At 37.2% G+C, this 21,443-nt stretch overlaps 1 protein-coding gene across 1 annotated transcript in view; it reads right to left on the reverse strand.

Moving 5' to 3' along the window:
* Positions 1-1,161: 1,161 nt before the first annotated feature.
* The window catches only part of KIF14 (kinesin family member 14), a 52,778-nt gene continuing 32,496 nt past the window's right edge, over positions 1,162-21,443 (reverse strand). The window contains exons 22-30 of the mRNA XM_059413056.1: positions 20,655-20,755; positions 15,128-15,222; positions 12,985-13,209; positions 12,600-12,784; positions 9,023-9,181; positions 8,150-8,272; positions 4,756-4,830; positions 3,652-3,790; positions 1,162-3,292 (exon numbers count right to left, since the gene is read on the reverse strand). Coding sequence (XP_059269039.1) covers positions 2,913-3,292; positions 3,652-3,790; positions 4,756-4,830; positions 8,150-8,272; positions 9,023-9,181; positions 12,600-12,784; positions 12,985-13,209; positions 15,128-15,222; positions 20,655-20,755 — 1,482 coding nt within the window. The 3' untranslated portion in view covers positions 1,162-2,912. The remainder of the gene's footprint in view (positions 3,293-3,651; positions 3,791-4,755; positions 4,831-8,149; positions 8,273-9,022; positions 9,182-12,599; positions 12,785-12,984; positions 13,210-15,127; positions 15,223-20,654; positions 20,756-21,443) is intronic.

A 21,443-nucleotide genomic window follows, 5' to 3' on the forward strand; every position in this document is an offset into this window, starting at 1 on the left:
CTGAACAGATCAACCTTCTTTTAACCCCACCAAACTGACACCTTCCCCCTCCTCTGTGATAAATGAACTTTTACTTTCCATATTTAGATAAAACCTCAAAATCGTTACTGGCAAATAGTTAGGCACTGCAAATTTAGAAATGCTAATGAGTTAACTAAATAATATTTTGCCAAAAATCTCAGAGGGACCTCATGAAGGACACTCCTACATCACACCGAACCTTCCTTAAGACCAGTGGGATACTTTTACTTCCTTTTATTATCATGAAACCTGAGGGTAGCAGATATATTTTCAAGTATGCCATGTTTGCAGGGTTGCAATACAACTTGTCTCTTGGCAGACTGACATTCACAGCACAGGCTTGAACCACGGGTGACCCTGTACATATGACGACAAGGATTTAGTTGCCAGTAATGGGAAAGGACAGACACTAACATTTACTAAAAGTGCACTACTTGGCCAGGACCTAGTCCTACATTTTCCCCATTTAATGCCCAGAAAGTCCATGAGGTGGGTATTACTTTTCTTTCTGCACATGAGGAGATGGGGAGGAAGTCAGCAAGCAAGTTGTCTATGGCCACTCTTTCCACTACAGCACGTGCAGATAAAGCTATCCCAGAAAACTAGCTGCACGGAGGCAGAGCAATGTTGAACGAAAAAAATCTAAGTAGTTGCCATAATAATAAGTAGTTGCCATAATAATATTATTATTGTTTAGTATTACCTAATGATTTGTTTGGTTTGCAATACCAATATAACTGTTATTATAGTTTTATATATCTATATATAAAACACATTATAGTTATATGTAAGTATGATGAACACATCATAGTTATGTGTAACTATGACATAACCAGTATAACTATTATCAAAACAGAGCTATTATGGCAATTTTGAGTCAGAAATAAAATAATGAAGAAAATCAATAAAACAGGGGCGCCTGGGTGGCTCAGTGGGTTAAGCCTCTGCCTTCGGCTCAGGTCATGATCTCAAGGTCCTCCGACAGAGTCCCGCATTGGGCTCTCTGCTCAGTGGGGAGCCTGCTTCCCCCCTCTCTCTCTGTTTGCCTCTCTGCCTATTTGTGATCTCTGTCAAATAAATAAATAAAAGCTTTTAATTAAAAAAAAATCAATAAAACAAAAAAACCCTGAGACCAAGAGAGAATTCTGAAGCCAGTAACATTTATTAAAGGCATTCTGTTTATAACATTTCTTATCAGTGCACATGATTCTAAGAGCAAATATATTTTCATCATTTGTTTGAATACTGTATAACAATTTACTTAAAAGTATAAATATATATGTATATACAAAAATTACAAAGACATTAATAATAGGTTTTTGACCAATGAAGTCATGAATTTTGAAAGCAGGAAGTAAAGACTAAGTACCAAACATTAACATGTTTAAACTCTTTAAACTACTGTATTGACACTTTGGAAAGTTCCTCAAAGAAGTACAATCTGCAGGCAAAGTTCTATGTACATTGACACTTCATGAAACTTGATAGCAAAAGTGCCACTTGGCAGAGCGTTGACTATTAAAAATACTTTTAGAACTTCAGAAAGAATACAAGCTCAAATGCCAGAAAGAAGAGAAAAAAAAAAAAAAAAGAAAATTAAAGCAAATTTGCTGCACTGCACCATTTTAAAGCACCTGGCAATACTGCACATGGTTTATTAACATTGTTCTGGCTACAGTAACCAGTAGTAGTTACAATCTCTTCCCAAAAAGGAAATTACTGAACTTATTCATGGTACTAATATCCAATTTTCACTTCTCAGGCAAAAGTGGTATTTGCAAGTGAAAGGGGCACATGAAAGGATCAGTTTATTTAAAAGAATCATTCTCCAGGAACTGCTCAATATCACTCAAACAGAATCACTAAGTATCTTTCCAGATTCCACATATGCCTGTGGTCAAAATGTCAAACTATTTCCTTAATGAAAGGTCCCAAAAGGAGAATATTGTCTTTATTACCTGATTGCAGATCAACTGTGAGATATAATAAGGATCTTTAACCTTTACCAAATCACGTACAAACTCTTTCATTACACCTTAACAAAACAAGCATTATCAAGAAAAGGTCCAGCCTCTGATTTCTTAACCCCATTCAAAAGATGATTCTGGCACTATTTTATTGGTTTTAAACTATATTCATACAGCTCCCATTATGGAACATAGATAATATAGTCAACTATTATACCAGCAAGCCATTTTATTAATATATATTCAAGTAACTATTTCTATTTGGAAAGAAAAGGAAACTGCCCTTGAACACACTGTTCAAAAAGATAACCAGTTAACCTTTCAAGAAAACAGTTTTAGATCTAACAATGTAAGTTAAGCTGCCTTAGTAACACCTACAATTGGCAATTTCACCATAAACCTCATTGTAGCTATTTGCAGAGGAGAGAAGGCACAGGCATAAAGGTAACTGATTATTCGTGTGTTTCCACTCATGAGAAAATAACTTAATAGTAACTATAGTAACCATTTACAAACAAGCTGAAGAACCAACCAGAAATAGTATATCAATGTGAAAAATAAACATTTAAAATAGTATATCAATGTGAAAAATAAACATTTAAAATTAAAGGCAATGAGAAACTGAAGAAACGACCATTCACTTGTTTTCGAACTCCTAATTTCATTATCTTGCCACCATGTTCCAATACGGTGAATGCCTATTTAAAATTATCTGCCAAGAAACTCCTAAATGCACATTCTGAAATCAGAATTCCATAATGCCTATACTCTCCATTCCCAATGGAAGGCCATCAAACAGATGTGGACTTCTTTGAAACATTTATGCTGACTTCCGGCTTTTTATATTCTCCTACATAAGGAAAATTGCCTACCCAGTGTTCTCTCTCTTTCATGGATGGTCATAAAGTGCCTACATATCAGAATTCACACCCACTGAATCCTACTGGGCATGCTGTCCTCTGAGGTCACTGCTGGGGACGAGCCATGGAGTTCAAAGACACACTTTGGTACACCTTTATTCCTAATGGAGTCGGTCCTGCTTGATTTAGATTGCCGTCCTTCTTCTCTGGTATTTTGATTACAAGTTTCCCAGGGATTCAACAAATCAGCTCTTTCCTCTGATTCAAAACATAAGAGGAGTGACTTGGCTAGAGATTCTAGTCCCCCATGGCCAACTCGAGGTAGTCTCTTCTCACAGCTGTCAAGAGAAGTAGAGCACATGCTCAAATCATCATGAAAATCCTTGGCCAAGTTGCAAAGACTTTCAACACAATTCTTGAGAATATTTTTGTCCATGTGGCATCCTATGCAAGAAGAAGAAAAAATTAATTAACGTTTTAATTTTTCATGAGGTATTTATTACTCTTATATGACTCTACATATCTTTCAGGTCAAAGTAACCCTGGTCAAGATAAATCTAAATGACTTAAGATTACTCAGCTTATCTGCTAATTAAACACCTGGGTTTTTAGGATCTAATTATTTAGGCAAAGTACTTAGATATATTAAGTAAGAATATGACCATACAAGTTTCTATAATTAGTGTCAAAGAAGTAGCATTAATTAGACTTTAGTTAATGAATTAGACTAGAAATGAAAAGATATCTGAGAGTTCTTAAACTATTAAATTTTGATTAATTACAAATCCATCTGGAGTATATACCTCTCAGTGCAGAAATAATAATTTGAATAGTTTGCTCCAAGCAATGTTTTAACTTCAGGAATTCCTGTGCAAGATTAATCGTCTTCTTCAAATCTTGGTATCCAGGACCTTCTTGTTGTAGTTCAGTTCTAAAACTTTTCTGTAAATAAAGTTAATATTTTTAAAGATACATAATAGGCTACATGACAGTAAGGCTTAGTCAATATAATTTTAATCACCAGAGTCTTATCTTCAGGAAAGAAAATGAGTTTACTTTCCTCACCAGTGCTTAGTTCTGTTTCCACAAGTAAGACCAACATACAATATTCTACAAGCTAGACAACATACAATAATACAATTAAAAAAAGTAATTACTGTTTTTAAAAGAAATAAGAATTTTAAATTAATTTTATTTTTTAAATTAAAAGAATTTTTTAAAACTAAGCTTTATGCCCAATATGGGCTTGAACTCACAACCCTGAGTTCAAGAGTTGCATGCCCTTCTAACTGAGCCAGCCAGGTGCCCCAAGAATTTTAAATTAATTTTAAATCAAAGTACAATCATCATATTACATGGGAATGAAATAAAACAACAGTACCCTTTATTATCCAATATCATAAAAGATAAATTTAATTTTTTAGAGTTCAACATTATATATCTCCCATTTATTTTTATTTAAATAAAAATTTTCGAGCCATAGCTATTTCTCTCCTATTTGACACATTGATATACACTTAATTTATATTTTGTTATTTACTTGTGATTTGAAAATAATTTGTCTAATTCACCTATATTTTAAAATCTTCAAGCATATTGATTATTAAACACAATTTTTTAGCCAGTAACTATCCCAGGAAAAGCTGATAGTTACTAAACTAGTAGCAGAAAGAAATAGATAAAACACTATTAATCAATTTCTATACATTATCTTATCTCTTTCTTAAAAAATTAGTTATGATGTCCAAGAGGAAGTAGCTAGAAAACTATGACACATGCTGCAATTAACCAGGCACAAAGGAATTATCTGGCTAAGGATGAAAACTGAAATAAACATATCATAATACTTCGGTTGAACGAAATGCTAAAATACACCAAACCAAAGTAAACATTAAAGCTTCTCTTACTGTTTTCCACTCAGCAAACATGTTTTCAAGACATCCAATCAATCCCATGGCTTTACCTTTCATCTGTTTGGTAACCTATATAGAATATGAACATATTTTACTATATAAATAATTATTTAGAGGTTTAAAAATCCTAGAACTCTATGGGACGAGACAAGCAAGAATTTTAGTCTAAGAAGTCAAAAGACTTGAGTTCTATTATTGGGACTGCAATTAAACAGCCAGTGTACCTAAATATGTAGGCAGAATTTCTTTCAAAATAAATTGCATGTTGATTCTATTTTAACTATAGATACACTCTGATGTTTGTGATAATAACAGCATTTTGTTTTACATTTAAATATTTATAGGGATGAACTTTCCAAGCCTTCCCTTGAAGAGGGTGAGGTAACTAATTTATCAAGCAGATATTTATGCTCAAAGAACTACATATACATTTTCACAGCAATATAGTTGACATATAATGCTGTATTAGTTTAAAACTGTACAACATAATGATTCAATATGCTGCAAAACCACCGCCACAAGAAGTTTAGTTAACATCCATTACCTCACAGTTACAATTTTTTTTCTTGCAATGAGAACTTTTAAGTTCTACTCTCTTAGCAACTTCCAAATATATAACATAGTAGGTATCATTAACTACTGTCAGTACTTGCCTTCCTATATCTGAGTGATTTCCCTTACATGTTTTATTATATGCTTCTCAATTATAATTCTACGCTGCATATGCAACTGTCTTCATTTTTACAAATATGAAAACAGATTCCAAGCTCCTAAGACTCAGAACCAAGGTGGGAACCCCAGTCTCGGTTTAAAGCCTTTGCTTTTGTACTGCTCAATGCTGCCCCCATGAGGTACCTTTTCACTTAATTTCTGCCGGGGATGATGTGAGAAGAATTTAATTGGCTTCACCCACACAGCTCTTCCCAAAGTCTAACTTAAAGTTTCTCTGTGTGGTTTAAAGAAAAAAAAAAAAAAAGGCACACACAAATTCTTTTTTCCCCTGGCTCCAGCTTTACAGTTATAAATCCAATGCCTTATGTTTGAACCCATTTTCCAGTTCTTTGGATTCTTTGTTTTCCTTCCACAGGTTCTTGAGTTTTAACTTAAGAGAATATGACGAGCTAAAATCCCACCATGACTATACAGCGGGGGCATACAGACTATGAGAGAAAGTAATTAAGAGAAAGGGAAGGAGGGGTGCCTGGTTTGTTCCGTGGGTTAAAGCCTCTGCCTTTGGTTCAGGTCATGATCTCAGGGTCCTGGGATCGAGCTGGCTTTCTGTTTAGCGGGGAGCCTGATTCCCCCCCCCTCTCTCTCTGTCTGCCTCTCTGCCTACATTTGATCTCTGTCTGTCAAATAAATAAATAAAATCTTCAAAAAACAAAAAAAAAGAGGGAGGGAGAAGTTTGCCTGAAAATGCCAATAATACGAATTGTATGCAAAATGGGCCTGACCGTTTTGCTATGCATTTCCTGCAAACTGCAGCCAAGCTGACGTCTGCGCCCTGCCCTACTACTCGAAGCACATTCGGGTGAGCTTACTTCTCATCTACTTTTCATTAATTGACTCCAGGCCCCTTGCACTTACGCCAGTGGATACTATACTTTGCAAACAAGGACAGAGAAAGTGTTTTGGGGACAAACGGTGCTATAGCTGAGCACAACCAAGCTGAAGATGTGGGCAGTGGGCGGTACGAGTCCACTGCCTTCATTCGAAGCTGCGTTACAGAACTGAAACCAGCCTCATGTCTCCTAGGACTAGGCCCATGTATTTTGATTTAGTGACAAAATGAGCTCCTTTTGAATGTGTTTGTATTTTAAAAGCAAAATAACACAAAATGGGAAAGGCAAACATACAGCGAGAGCAAGCGCGAGCCAAGTGAGGCAGGTAAGACCTGCGGGGTAACTGTGTTTAGCATTTCTGTCCACTGTTCTTCATGGCACAAAATCCTCAGAACAATCTTAGGGCATTCGTATGCTCATCCTCACTTTTTAAATGCAACACGTGAGGGGCCCAGGTGAGCAGCTCAAGGCTACACAGGAAACAGGAGAGCAATTTAATGTTCAATGTTTCTTCCAGTTCTGAGCCAGTTTGGGCAGAGATGATAGCCCTTTAGAACCCATGTAGCCTTTTAGTCTGAGGAGGGTTGGAGAGCCCCTCTAGCTTACATGGACAATTTCTCTCCTGATAAGGAAGCTAGACATGCATTAATGAAAAGGTTTTTCTAAAAGGAAAGAAAAAAAACTAACTTACTTGATGCCTTCCTGGAAATGGGCCACAGGGGTGGACGCTAAGGGTCCTCTACCTAATTGTCTTTCCTAGATCAAACAGTATGTATGTAAATGAGTACCTTCCTCCTGGGGGTGAGCTCAGCAAACACAACATCCCCAGGCAGCTCCATCCCAGCTGACTGACTCCAGAAAAAGAAAGGAAATGGACAGAGATGGTTTTAACAAGAAATTGTTACAAGATTCTAGAACTGACAGAGCTCCGAGATTTCACTGCTGTAAAGATTAGAACTTATCTCCTGAGTCCCCACTTCACTAATAATAACTCCCAATAATGAAAATTAACGTGCGTGAACAACGATTTACAAACCTTAGTTTTGTAGCCTGTGGAGTTTAGGTGTCCCATAGGTAGAATATAAAACCCTGGCTCGGATGACTGGACGAGGTCCTCCAGCTCCGTAAAACCCAAGTAATTCCACCCTTGCAAAGTGGGGAGGTTCACCCCTATTCTAAGGAGAGCACCTAGTCCCATACTTGCACTGGGAAATAATTTAGTAAATAAATGACTCACAATCTAGGACATAAGTATTATTACAGTCAACAGGTGAAGGAACAGTCAGAGCATGGACTTGATAAATGATTGCTAAAAACTGAGACTGGTTTTAAACAGTGCCACCTCTAAGACAGCTACTGGGTTCATGTTTAACGTCAGTTAGCTAAAGAAGGTGCTGGGGAAGCATATTTTTGGAAGTCACTCAAATCTTCATTGATTTTGTATCTTGATATGAAATAACAGATATGAATGCTTTTGGCAAAATATTTAGTTTAAAATATGGCATCAGTAAGTGGTAGTTTCTATTCTTAGGTGGAAAAGCAGAGACCTAAACAAGGATCAGGAAGAAAGAGACCAGCAGAAAGTGAACACTAGATGTCACTGCCAGACTCCATTCTGCTCTGGAGTTAATACACAGTGGGTTCACTGACAATAACTGACATAATGATCACATCAGCCTTTTCAATAAAAATAAAAAAAAAAAATTCAACACTAATTAAAGCACATAAATTTATAAGAATCCAATTTAGTTGAATTAAACTATTTTCTAAAAATCAACTTTATAGGCCATCTGGTACTATATAGAATGTACTTTTGTTCCTCTTACCTCATTTTGGGTACACTGACTTAAGAGTTCATGCTGAAGTTCTTTTGCTTTTTCTAGTCCAGAATCTAATAGAATCTTCATTCCTAAGCCTACACCATCACAAAGAGCATCCATGAAGTCCTCCTAGAAAAAGTTTTTAAGCATTAAGTAGAAAATTCGGTGTTTTGTTTTTAAGTTATAAAATAATTATTATATTTTCTGCTTATTTTAGGACTACAGTAAGTTCCTAGTTTATTAAATTCAACTAAAGCTGGAATAAAAACGGTCTGTAAGAAAATCTATCATTTACTATTCCACATATAACATGTAATAAATTTAGCAAATCTCTAATTTAACATTCCACATATAACAGTTAATAAGGAATATTTGTCTGAGGAGGTGGGTAGAGGATGGGTTAGATGGGTGATGGGTATTAAGTGATGAACCACTGAGTTCTACTCCAGAAGCCAATATGGCACTCTATGTTAACTAAGGAAAATTTAAGTTAAAAATAAAGTCATCTTAGAACGCTGTGTTGCTATAACACAGTAACATTCTAATATAATACTGCTCTTAATGGCATGAATACTTAGAGAAAGCAAATACAAATTTTCTAGAATTATGGAGTTCTGTATGTGTTGATTGGCTGTGCAAACCCTCCAGAGTAGGTATGCATCATCAAAGCAAAAATCCAAAAAGCAAAGTGAAGATTCCAGAATTATCCAGTACATTTAACTAATTTAGATTGAAACAGTTTTAAATATTGCCAAACTATTAAAAGTATGAACTATTTTAAAAGAAAAACAAAACAACTTATCCTGTTTAGTTGATACTATTATCAGAAGACTACTGTTCCTCAGATGAAGTCTTCCAAAACTAATATTACCAAATTACCTGAATACCGGCAGCCTTATTGCTACTATTTTCCAGAAAATGCAGCTTGCTCCCTTTAAGAACTGCTAACTGTCCCACATACTTTACAGCTTGTTGTACAATTCGGATTATTTTAGTTTGAGCCTCTTTTACCATTGATGAGATATCTGAACAACATCCCTATAAAACAAAAATGGATCAGTATATCAGATACATGAGATTATAAACAGAGGTAAAGAAAAGACAAGAAAAGCAATTTGAAGAAAATAAATTCTGCGTTCATTCATATCGTGACTATGCTTCATAAAAGTCTCACTCAGAATCAAAAAACATGCAACCCTGTAGCTACTAACGATGATAAAATCACTTGGATACAGCCTCTATGCCCAAAGACCCTACATGCTAATAGGAGACATAAGACAAGTATGCAGTGAACTAAATAGAAGACAGAAGCAATGAGTGAATGCCCCCCACACCAGAAAAGGGAACAAAATGTGGCTCTTTTTTGCCTTTGAATTTTTCCTGTCCCATTAGCCATCTGACAGATGGTTAATAAAGATACTTTCTCTTATCACGGGAGAAGGAAGAGGAAAGGGAAGTGAAAGGGGGAAAAGGCTTCTACACCAGAGTACACATGCCCAAGAAGAATGAAGCGTGCCTCCCCTCTGCACCGAGATCTTCTCTTTCTTTCTTTCTTTCTTTTTTTCTTTTCTTTTCTTTTTTTTTAAAGATTCTATTTATTTTCTTCATAGAGAGAGACACAGCAAGAGAGGGCACACAAGTAGGGGGAGTGGGAGAGGGAGAAGCTGGATTCCCACTGAGCAGGGAATCGATCCCAGGATCCTGGGATCATGACCTGAGCAGTAGGCAGTTGATTAACAGCTGAGGCACCCAGGCACCCCCAAGATTTTCTTTCTTTTACCTGCCAACTGCAGTGATTCTTCAGCATACTCCTCTTGGCTTGCTTTCTAGGCCATGCTTATAATACTGCTACAAGGTAAGAATTCTCAAACCACGCTTAGGTAGGAAGTATAGTCACTAAATTCAGTTTTGCCAATTTAACATAAGTCTTTCCTGAGCTTGGTCTAATCTCCCCTTCGAGTCACCTGTTCTCTCCATCCTTGATTCTTTACATAAAACCTTTCCCATAGGGCTATAGGTCACAACTCCTAAGTTAAGTTCAAAGTGCTCTTCCTAGAGAATGAGAAGAAGGAAAGAAACTACACACCAGTTACTCTCACAGGCACTTTCTTGTCCATCCATCTGATCCTCATAGCAACCGTGTCAGATAGGCGCTGTTATTTTTGTTTTCCCAAAGAGAAAATGGGGACCTTAAAAATTTAAGCAATTTGCCAAAGGACATAGAACTAATTTAGCATGGGTTCAAACACTGGGTTTCCAAATGCCAATAATGGGCTTGGGGGTTTTTTCTTGTTCCTGAACTGCATCTAAAATCCAAGCGCCAACTAAGTATATCTCACACTCTCTTCCCACCACAACCCTTCGACTAGCTTCCTTCTCCAGGCTCAAGCATAAGTCGGACTCTCGGGCTTTGGCTCCCCAGCTTTGCTCTCTGGCCAGCCTTCATCTTCATGGCTCTGTACTATCAGAACGTTTCCTTCATCTATTACTTCACCCATACTGGTTTGAGCCCTACCTCTCTGTCCTAGGGTCTTTCTGTTTCCTCACTGCTTATATCCAAAGTGATCCTTCATCCAGTGTGAATTTATAATTAATTCAATAACAAGTATCCAACTGAGCATCTTTCATATGAGGAGTCCTTGTGAGAAAAAGACACCTAAGCCGCTCTAACTGCCCAAAGCTAACTGCCCATGGAAGTGTGTGGGCTTATAGAGATGTTATATTAAAAGGCAAAACAGGGGCGCCTGAGTGGCTCAGTGGGTTAAAGCCTCTGCCTTTGGCTCAGGTCATGATCCCAGGGTCCTGGGATCGAGCCCCGCATCAGGTTCTCTGCTCAGCAAGGAGCCTGCTTCTTCCTCTTTCTCTCTCTGCCTGCCTCTCTGCCTGCTTGTGATCTCTGTCTGTCAAATAAATAAATAAAATCTTTAAAAAAAAACATTAAAAAATAAAGGTTTATTTCAATTTGACTAGTGAGATTACTTAATCAAACAAACATTTCCAAATCCTATCAAGTAAATAGCCCCTCAGGAAGTATTTGATACAACTAACTTCTACCACAATAATAGAATGTAGAAAGTCTCTTGGTGGGCATAATAACGTAAGTTTTGTTCAACATTTTAGAACATTTTGTTATGAATCTTAGTCACCCATTTAAAAAACTGAAACCTATCCCTTTTGATATTTTTATATCTGTTCCCCTCATATATTCAAGGAATTCTTTTTTATTTTTTAAGATTTTATTTATTTAGAGAGAAAGAGCACATGCATATATGCACAAGCAGGGGGAGGGCAGAGGGAGAGAGAGAGAGAGAGAGAGAATCCTAAGCAGACTCTACACTAAACACAGAGCCTGACACGAGGCTTGATCCAATGACCCTGAGATCATAAAATAAGCTGAAATTGAGAGTTGGATGCTTAACTGGCTCAGCCACCCAGGCACCCCTACTCAAAGAATTCTTACGGAGGAGTTCACTGAAATGGTGGGTGACTAGGTATTATCCAATATCAAATTCCCCACTTCTTTTGTAGTAATAGAATTCTTGATTTTTCCACTAGGTACATATCTGTCCAGAATAAAAAGTACATTTCCCAATAATACTTGTAGCTAGACATGGTCATGTAATGAAGTTCTGACCAAAGATACATAAAGAGAAATGTCATAGGGAAATTTCTAGAAACTTCCCTTAAAGGAAGTTTGGCCTTTCTCTTCTTTGTCACTTCTTCCATCCCACTGCACTGAACTCAGACAGAGCTCCACCACTCTGGTGGACCATGAAATAAAGGGCCATGATTTGGCTTGGTAGAAAGGTATGTTGGAAGGAGCTTGGATCTCAAGGAGTGGAGTAGAGCCACCATGCCTACCCCCAGATTTTATATGACAGAGAGTAAGCTTTTAGCTTACTACTTCTTCAGAGCCAAGTCTAATCTCACTTGATATAAGGTAAACAGAAAAAAAATTATTTTCCTTGCCTGTGCATCGCCGGGCTTGTGACTAATCTAACAAACAACCAGAGCAAGACTTTGCCTTTTTCCCCATAGCCATTACTAAGGGTTAGCATAGTAGAATATGCATAGTAAAGAGCATGAACTCTGGTCCCAAGCCTGCCCGGGTTCAGATCCTAATTCCATCACTTACCGGCTACGCCTATAACACTGGATAAGCTACATACCCTGTACCTCCATTGCTTCATTTATAAAATGGTGATTAATAACAGTGTCCACTTCTGAAGTTGTTAAGAGATTTAAATGATTTTGTAAATCACTGAGAACTCTCAGTGCCTGGCACAGAAGCCATAATTAATAGACAATCATAGATAACCACAGTTTCAGAATTATAAAGCAGAAATCACTTCTGAACATTCTACAGATCTAATTTTGGGGAAGATGCAGACAGTAGGTCAATAAATACTTGCTGAATAAATGAATTCTTCAAATGATAATCAGCAAAGCAATTTACCTGTAAAAATAACTGTATGTAGCCTCCTAGTTTTTTGATCTCTTGTCTCAATTCATCTTCAAGCCTTGCTGTGCTGATACAAGGCAGAATTTCATTCAGCCAGTGTTTGATTAGCACCACGAGCTGCTCAAAAGCACAGGTGACCTGGATTGTAAGTGACTGGGTTGTTCGATCAGAAGAGAACACTTTGAAAAAAGAAGGAGAATTACTGGAAGAAATAATCTCCAGATAAAAGAACTCATATATGATCACCATTAAGGTCAGAAAATGCATGCAAAATGTGACAAAATGCATGCAAAATATTCCTTCAAAAGAATATGTAATGTGCAGAAAATAATCATTCATGTAAGTTAATAAAGTTAATAAAAGCTGTAAGTTTGCTTACAGTTTTCTTGACTTTCTTCATCTTGTTCTTCATGAGCTTTGGAAATGGCAAATAGTCCGTGATAAATTTTAAGAAAATTATCCATCAGACTGTCAGCCATGGTTTTTTCTTCATCATAACTCTGTCCAAGAAAACTTAAGGATGACCCAATCAATTCTTTGCAAATTCCAGGAAGAAAAGATTCTGCTGAACTTGAGTAAATAGGGCTCGATTTCTCCAGTAATCCTGTATCGGTAGAAAATAGCCACCTTAAGCCTACTTTTCAGGCACAATACTTTCAAATAAATGTATTAACACAAGCATATTATAGACTCATTTGTCAGTAAATTCAAAGTAGGCTGTTCTTATTTCAATGCATTTTTACTTCAATAAGCCTAATTGAAAACACAATTTTATAAAGGAGTCAATTCATCTCTCAGTGTAGTCAATCCATAGGTTAGTAGTTCCTCAACCACAACACAAATAATAGACAATGCAAATCAACTAAGCAACCACTGGTTTACTCTCCTTCCTTATTGACTTTTGGGGAGCACCTAAGAAACTCTGAAATTAGTGAAAACAATGGTAGTTACACAAAAAATAATATAAATAGAATAAATATAAATATCATAATATAAATTAATTAAATTAATTCATGAACTGAAAGTGTAGGCAATACTAAAACAAACTATTAAAAGGAATGTCTCATTAGCTCTACTTTATATCAGTTCCTTATCTAGGCATACTATAATTAAAATAGGCTAAAGCCAATTATTATGTACAGTTAATATATCACATCTCTGGGAGACAGGCTTTCAGACTAATTTTCTTTTTTTTTTTTTTTTTTTTTTTTTTAAGATTTTATTTATTTATTTGACAAAGAGAAATCACAAGTACACTGAGAGGCAGGCAGAGAGAGAGAAGGAAGCAGGCTCCCTGCTAAGCAGAGCCCGATGCGGGACTCGATCCCAGGACCCTGAGATCATGACCCAAGCCGAAGGCAGCGGCTTAACCCACTGAGCCACCCAGGCGCCCTCAGACTAATTTTCTAAGCACTGTCTAAACCAGAAGTAAATGGAAACAGCTTAAAGAGCTAATTTGGAACCTCTGGTAATAACTTCATACTGGAATGCTAACTCATGAGTATAATGATTCTCATTTAATAAACAAGGTTATTTTCAGGTTCATAGATGATGAAACACCAAACTAAAAGGAAGGTAGAATAAGGACAAAGGGTGGGGACTATTAAGAGTCTAGGAGAGGGGAACATAGCTGGCTTAGTCATTAGGGCATGTGACTCTTGATCTTGGGGTCATGAGTTCAAGCCCCATGTTTGGGGTATTAAAAAACAAAACAAAATAAAAAGCATTTTTAAAAAAGAGAGTAGGCCTAAGATAAGAATTTGATTTGGGAAGAGAAAAAGAAAAGCTACAAAATGCAAAGCTCTACCACTTTTTACCATTATTACCAGGATAATAGTGATTATATTCTAGTCATCATGAATAGTTAACAATATATTCTTTGTTCAGTAAGATGATGATGTTAATGCATTCTAAAATCCAACATCAACACTTTACAAAGCATTGCAAAACTCTGGTTTAAAAATACGGCACTTAAGGTGAGAAGTTAGGACACTTGCTCAACTTCCCAGAGCTGCACACTGCACTGTGCCCAGCCCCGTGGCTGCCTGGGCAGGTCCATACTAAAGGCACACATGGTTTGTTTGCCTCTTTGAAAACTGCAAATGAGCAAAGAGCTCTTCATTTTCTTTAATTTTTAAATATGGCCCTTAAAAAGACAGCTTTAATTTACCTGGAAAAATTACTTTTTTTATTTTAAGATTTTATTTATTTATCTGTCAGAGAGACTGCACAAACAGGTAAAGTAATAGGCAGAGGCAGAGAGAGAAGCAGGCTCCCTGTTGAGCAAGGTGCCCGACGTGGGACTCGATCCCAGGACCCTGGGATCATGACCTGAGCTGAAGGCAGCTGCCTAATCAACTGAGCCACCCAGGCATCCTGAAAATTACTTTTGTAAAACATCTTACTCTCAAATAATACTGAATAAACAAGTTGATACACAGATATATAACATTTTATTGTGCTGGTAGACAATAAGCCTTGATACTTTTCTCAGTATACAAGAAAATGTGATGAAAAAATACCTGATGAATGGGAAGAATGCAAATCCTGAATTGGGTGGGCTTGTATGTCATGTAAACAACCAGAAATTCTTCTATTCTTCATCAAGCTCCTGCTCCTAAAAAAAGATAAACCATAAGATCAGTGGTTATATACTACATGGAATAACAATATTAAGAATATTCTTGGAGTACCTGGCTCAATCAGTTAAGTGCCTGCCTTCAGCTCAGGTCATGATCCCAGGGTCCTAGGATGGAGCCCCAAGCAGGGCTCCTTGCTCAGTGAAGAGTCTGTTTCTTCTTCTCCTTCTGCCCCTCTCCCAACTCACGTGTATGCTCTCTCCCTTTCTCTCAAATAAATAAATAAATAAATCTTTAAAAGAATATTCTTGGGGCACCTGGGTGGCTCAGTCGGTTAAGCTTCTGCCTTCAGCTCAGGTCATCATCCCAGGGTCCTGGATTCAAGTCCCGCAATGCATTCCCTGCTCAGCAGGGAGCCTGCTTCTCTTTCTCCTTTTGCCCTGCCCCCTGACTTGTGCTCTCTCTCTCTCCTGCTCTCTCTTAAATTAATAAATAAAATCTCAAACAAAATATTCTTAATTCTCTAAAGAAAATGGGTATGCAGGTGTGTGTTTTCTGTGGAAACATTTTCATCAAGAAATAGTTAAATTCATTTGGTTTATGAAGCAAGAACTTTACTATTTATAGGTATCATTCTAAGCATATAATTAAGTAAATGGAACACATATTTATAGAGTAACAGGTTCTAAATACTGTGTTTAAACACAGGAAACATGGTTTTTGGGCTCATGAACTTAAGGTCCATAGGAAAAGAGAGAAATTAGGCAAATAATTACAGTACAGTGATGTGCCATGAAAGCAGAGCATGCTCTGCTGGAGAAGAACTTGACCTGGCCCAAGGAGTCAGTGGGGAGTGGGGAGGGGCTCCTGGGACCATGACCTTGAAGGACACAGAGGAGTTAGCCCAACAGGGAGGCAGGCTTGGGAAGGAGGGAATGAACAGTGGTTCAGACACAGGCACCAGGATGTGGGAAGCCCCGGTGATCAAAGAATGCACCTTGCATGGTGCATTCAAGGACAGAGTGAGATTCTGAAGGACTGCAGTAGGACAGTGGAGAGGAGCAAGGGAGACGCTAGGGGGTGCGAAGATGCCAGAAGATGCCAGCCTGAGGCTGACCGTAATGCCAATCAAGGAAGCTTGGATTTTATGCTGAGATTAGCGAGGATTCTAAACAAAGAGATGATCTACATAGAAAAACATTCAAGTAAGCATTTGCTACACAGTGTGAAAAGCAGAATGCCTGTGAAGTGCAGCAGTAACACAAACGGAGGGAATGATAGAGATCTTCACTCTCTCTTTCTGCTGCCTCTTTCCCCTCAGCCTATAAAACCACTCTGATCTCTGCCTGGAGTATGACTGGCTGTCTGGCTGTTACTCATTTTTCTTAACTGCTACTGGAAAAAGCAGCCTACTTCCACATTGCCATTCATCTGCCCATTTTGTAAACCACATTGTCAACTCCAGCCCTCATTGTATCAGTGAATCCTCGAGCTGTGACCTGGATCTAAATCTAGGGGATCCTTTGAAGTCTTTTTCCTAACAGAACTCTCTACCACTGCCGGCCAAAGAAAAGTACTATTTGTTGAAAAGATCATTAAACAAAAACATATTCCATCTGGAGTCATCTAAATGTTTCAAATATATTTTTCCCCATGAATTCCTACAAGAAAAACACAGAAATACAACTCATAACAGGGAAAGGAAATATCAAACCTCAATATGACTGATAATAGGAATAAGAAATACCTCAAAGGTAACAGTTTTTGGTATTTAGGGATAAAAGGGAAGGGTACATTACAGTAAGTCTAAACCAGGGAAATTTATTCTTCTAACACTATCATAGTTAAACAATGTTTAAACTCCAACAAAATGCCTGTCACATTCCTTTCAAAGAATTTTTACTTAACCTCAGGAGAAGTTTTACTTTTGACTGTCCACAGAACGAATCATAATTTATAGGCATCCAAACCAGTCTATTTCATTGCAGAGCGGCTATGGCGTATCGCTGCCAGGTAACGGTTCCATAATTAAGAATCTGTCAGTGTTTCCATTACCCGCAGGCATTCTCAGAGTTTGCAATTCTGTCATAAACATTCTTACAAGGCTGAAACTTCATATACAAGGTCTCTGACCAAGAGCAATTCATTTTTTAAGAAAAATATGATAGTTTTAAATATTAGAAGTTCTCAAGAAAACATCTCTACCACATGAAAACGCCTAATTTCAAAATATCAAAAGAAGTTTTAATTTCCTGGTAATAATTTAAACTTTTGTTGCTTCCCTAGTTATTAACCTAGAGGTTAGCAGAAAATAAGATGTAGATCACCAACTTTCAATAAGCTAAAATTTTATGTTCATTATATATTTTTAATTAATTTAAAAAATTCAAGTATAATTAACATGTAGTGTGTTATATTAGTTTCAAGTGTACAATATAGTTAAATACAGTGATTCAACAATTCTATATATTCCTCAGTGGTCATCACAATAAATGTACCCTTAATTCTCTTCACCTTTTTCACTCATCTCGTTGCTCACTAATGTTCATTAATTATACTGTGATCCATAATTCTAAGTACACCAAGTTTGTATCTGTTTATAATAAAACACAGTAAGAAACCAATATTATAAAATCTAAATTCATCTCTGATGAATTTGTAGTTCTGGTCTGAATTTGGGGGAGGCTTATGTTACTTTAGGTTACCTTACATACCCTAAGGCCTTCTGCCCAATTTGCTCCACAGGCCATCTTTAGCTCATTTTGGAGAACCCAACACTGTTCTAAAATCCTCAAGATAAATCACCTGAAGATACCACTTAAAGATATCACTAGTATTAAATCAGAAATAAGATCATTGGGGCGCCTGGGTGACTCAGTGGGTTAAAGCCTCTGCCTTCAGCTTGGGCCATGGTCCCGGGGTCCTGGATAGAGCCCTGCATCTGGCTCTCTGCTCAGCGGGGAGCCTGCTGCTTCCTCTCTCTCTCTGCCTGCCTCTCTGCCTACTTGTGATCTCTCTCTCTGTCAAATAAATAAAATCTTAAAAAAAAAAAAAAGAAAGAATATCATCTCTGTATTCCAAGATTTAATCTTATTTAGCACATATAAACGTCCAATATTAAGAACTGCCATTTATTCAACACCTATCCACTGTGGTGGAAGTTCTACATACTTTATCTCAAATCCTTACAACTACTTCACGACATCATCATCAGTCCCACGGTGGTCATTGCAGAAGTAGCAGAAGAAACAATTGTTTTTATATATGACCTCACTTAAACTTACCAATAGGTGCTATAGAAATGCATTACTGTCTCCATCTTAGAGATGAGGAAACTAAAGGCTAAAGATGTAATGTCACTTGCCCCTGGGTACACTCGGCATAAATCACTCTATTACACACCTGAAACTAATATGATACTGTATGCTAACTATACTGGAATTGAAATTAAAAACTTAATGAAAAAAGTTAGAACCCAGGACACTGACATGAGCCTGTGACTTTTTCATTATAGTACATTATAAGGGATACAGATATATATCCTGTGCTCAAGAAACTCAGAATCTGTTTAAAGGACGGGCTTTGATTTCTTTCAGCTTGAAATACACAGCTGGTATGTATGTAACACATAAGATAAGATGTATCGATTCTTGTTTCTTGGCTATTTCCAACTGTAGCTTAGCAGTTACCATATAGCAAATAGAAGAGAAGTAACAGGAGGAAGAAATCTTTCTAAAGTAGTTCCATCTCTTTGAAATTTTTTAAATGAGTTTAAAATAACCATAGTCAAAAACAAGAAAGGCCTAAAAAGGTCTGGAAACCCAAATGGATTCTGAGCTGCAGCTGAAGGTGATGAAGTGGGCGGGGTGGGGGAAAAAAGAAATTAACCAGAAAGATTCTGCTCTTTCATATGCAACAGAGAGGCAATGTGGCACAGTGGTCAAGAAAAATCAGGATCTTCAGAGTCACTCAAACGTGGATTTGAGGGCCGGCTCTTCCTTTATCAGCTCTGTGAGTTTGGACAACTTATAACCTCTTTAAATCTTCAGCCTCTTCATCTGTAAAAGGTGGGTAATGACAGCACTGATCTCATAGTTTTGTGTAAGAACCACCTGAGATAATACTCAGCAAGCACTAAGTAAATGTTCTTGACAATGATGATGCTTCTGTTGGATGGAGAATGCCATGGACTCTAACATCCTAAAAATTCTTAAATCCTTCCTTCCGTGTTCTAGATCTGAATGTATACACTTGGATGCTCCCTGGGAATCTCAAACTCATTGTGTTCAAAAATAAGTTAATCTGGGATGCCTGGGTGGCTGAGTTGATTAAGCGGCTGCCTTCGGCTCAGGTCATGATCCCAGCATCCTGGGATCCAGTCCCGCATCAGGCTTCCTGCTCAGCAGGGAGCCTGCTTCTCCCTCTGCCTCTGCCTCTGCCTGCCACTCTGTCTGCCTGTGCTCACTCACTCTGACAAATAAATAAATAAAATCTTAAAAAAAAAATAAGTTAATCTGACCCTCCATGTCTGGGAACACCACCTTCCTTTAGCCAGTTACCCCTGTGAGACTAGGATTCATCCTTGAGCCCTTTATCACCCTCAACCCCACAGCTAGCCAAATCCTTATTCAATCTTCCTCTTGAATATGTATAAAACCATACTTTCCTCTCCAGTTCTTCTGCCTGACCTGATTCTGGGTCTTTATCAACTGTTCTTCTAGTCTCTTCAATTCCTGTTCTTTGGGGACAAGAGAGTATTTTTTTATTCATCTTTGTATCCTCAAGACATAGCAGACAGTAGTCTTGTTTAAAAACCAAATGAAGAAGTATTTGTTTAAAAAGAAGTCTTTGTTTAAAAACCAAACTAAGCAGCTAAATTGGTTCCAAGACCACGACCATTCTATTATACCATTTTGCTCCTCTGTAATCTAAGCATCTGAGGTCTAAACAGAACTAGTTTTTCCTTGAAAAACATCTATTCACTGTGGAAGTCTTTTATGGTTTTAGTTAATAAGCAGAATTTGTCACACATATAAGTTCTCTATCACCATATTTATTCTTCTGTGGTGCTCATACTAACTTGACAGCATTTAAAGTTCTATAACTTACAATAAAATATCATAGAACATGCCAAGTTCTTGAAAAAGGGTAATTTAAAAGTAATAAACACTATTCGTTTTTTATAGGAAATTAGATTTATTCTATTCTCAGTCACTCTTAAGACTTACCTGGTGAGATGCTGACCATTTTTTTCCCATTCTTAGTGACCGATAAACAATTTAATGCCCCAAGTGCTGTAATTTGATCACTAACATACTATTTCTCTTATATTACTCGGTCTCTCACAGACATATCCATTATGACAATAGATAGTTCCTTTAAAATAAGGAAATGTCTTTCTTTCTTTCTATCTACAAATATATACCCAGAACAACAACAATAACAAAAAACAGTAACAAAATGTCTTTACCTCCTTCTAGAAAAGGAAGAAACCGGTGCATTTGTAATGTCAGGTTCCCATTCATCTTCAGGATCACAAAAGACATCATCACTCTTGTTATTATTATTACTCTAAGAAAAATAAAATACATGGTTTCTATTAGTTTACGTTAAAAAATATTTAGCAACTAGGACATCTGGGTGGCTCATGGAGTTAAGCATCTGCCTTCAGCTCAGGTCATGATCCCAGGATCCTGGGATCAAGCCTTACATTGGGCTCCCCGCTCAGCGGAGAGTCTGCTTCTCCCTTTCCCTCTCTGTCCCTTCACCTGCTCATGTTCTCTCTCTCTAATACATAAATAAAATCCTTTAAGACATGTTCAGCAACTAAAAGAAAACAAAAATTTAAATTTGTTATATTTTAAATTAAAAATTACAAAATTACAGGTTATCTGACAGAAGTCTAAAAATAACACATTCCTGGGGCCCCTGGGTGGCTCAGACAGTTAAGCATCCAACTCTTCATTTCAGCTCAGGTAATGATCTCAGTTGCCTGGGACTGAGCGCCACACTGGGCTCTGTTCAGCAGGAAGTCTGCTTGAGGATTCTTTCACTCCCTTTCCCTGCGTCCCTCTCCCACTCACACTCTCTCAAATAAATAAAGTCTTAAAAATATCACATTCTTAACAAAACAAAAATTCAAGCACATGATGCTAGAAATTATATTGAAAGAGTGCTATCACAGAAAAAGCACAGAAATCATTAAATGATTCAAAAACATAAACGTGGGAGTTAGAAGACAGTAAAAACAAAAAAGATA

This window comes from Mustela nigripes, chromosome 10, assembly GCF_022355385.1.
Source record: "Mustela nigripes isolate SB6536 chromosome 10, MUSNIG.SB6536, whole genome shotgun sequence".
Classification (NCBI taxonomy): Eukaryota; Metazoa; Chordata; class Mammalia; order Carnivora; family Mustelidae; genus Mustela; species Mustela nigripes.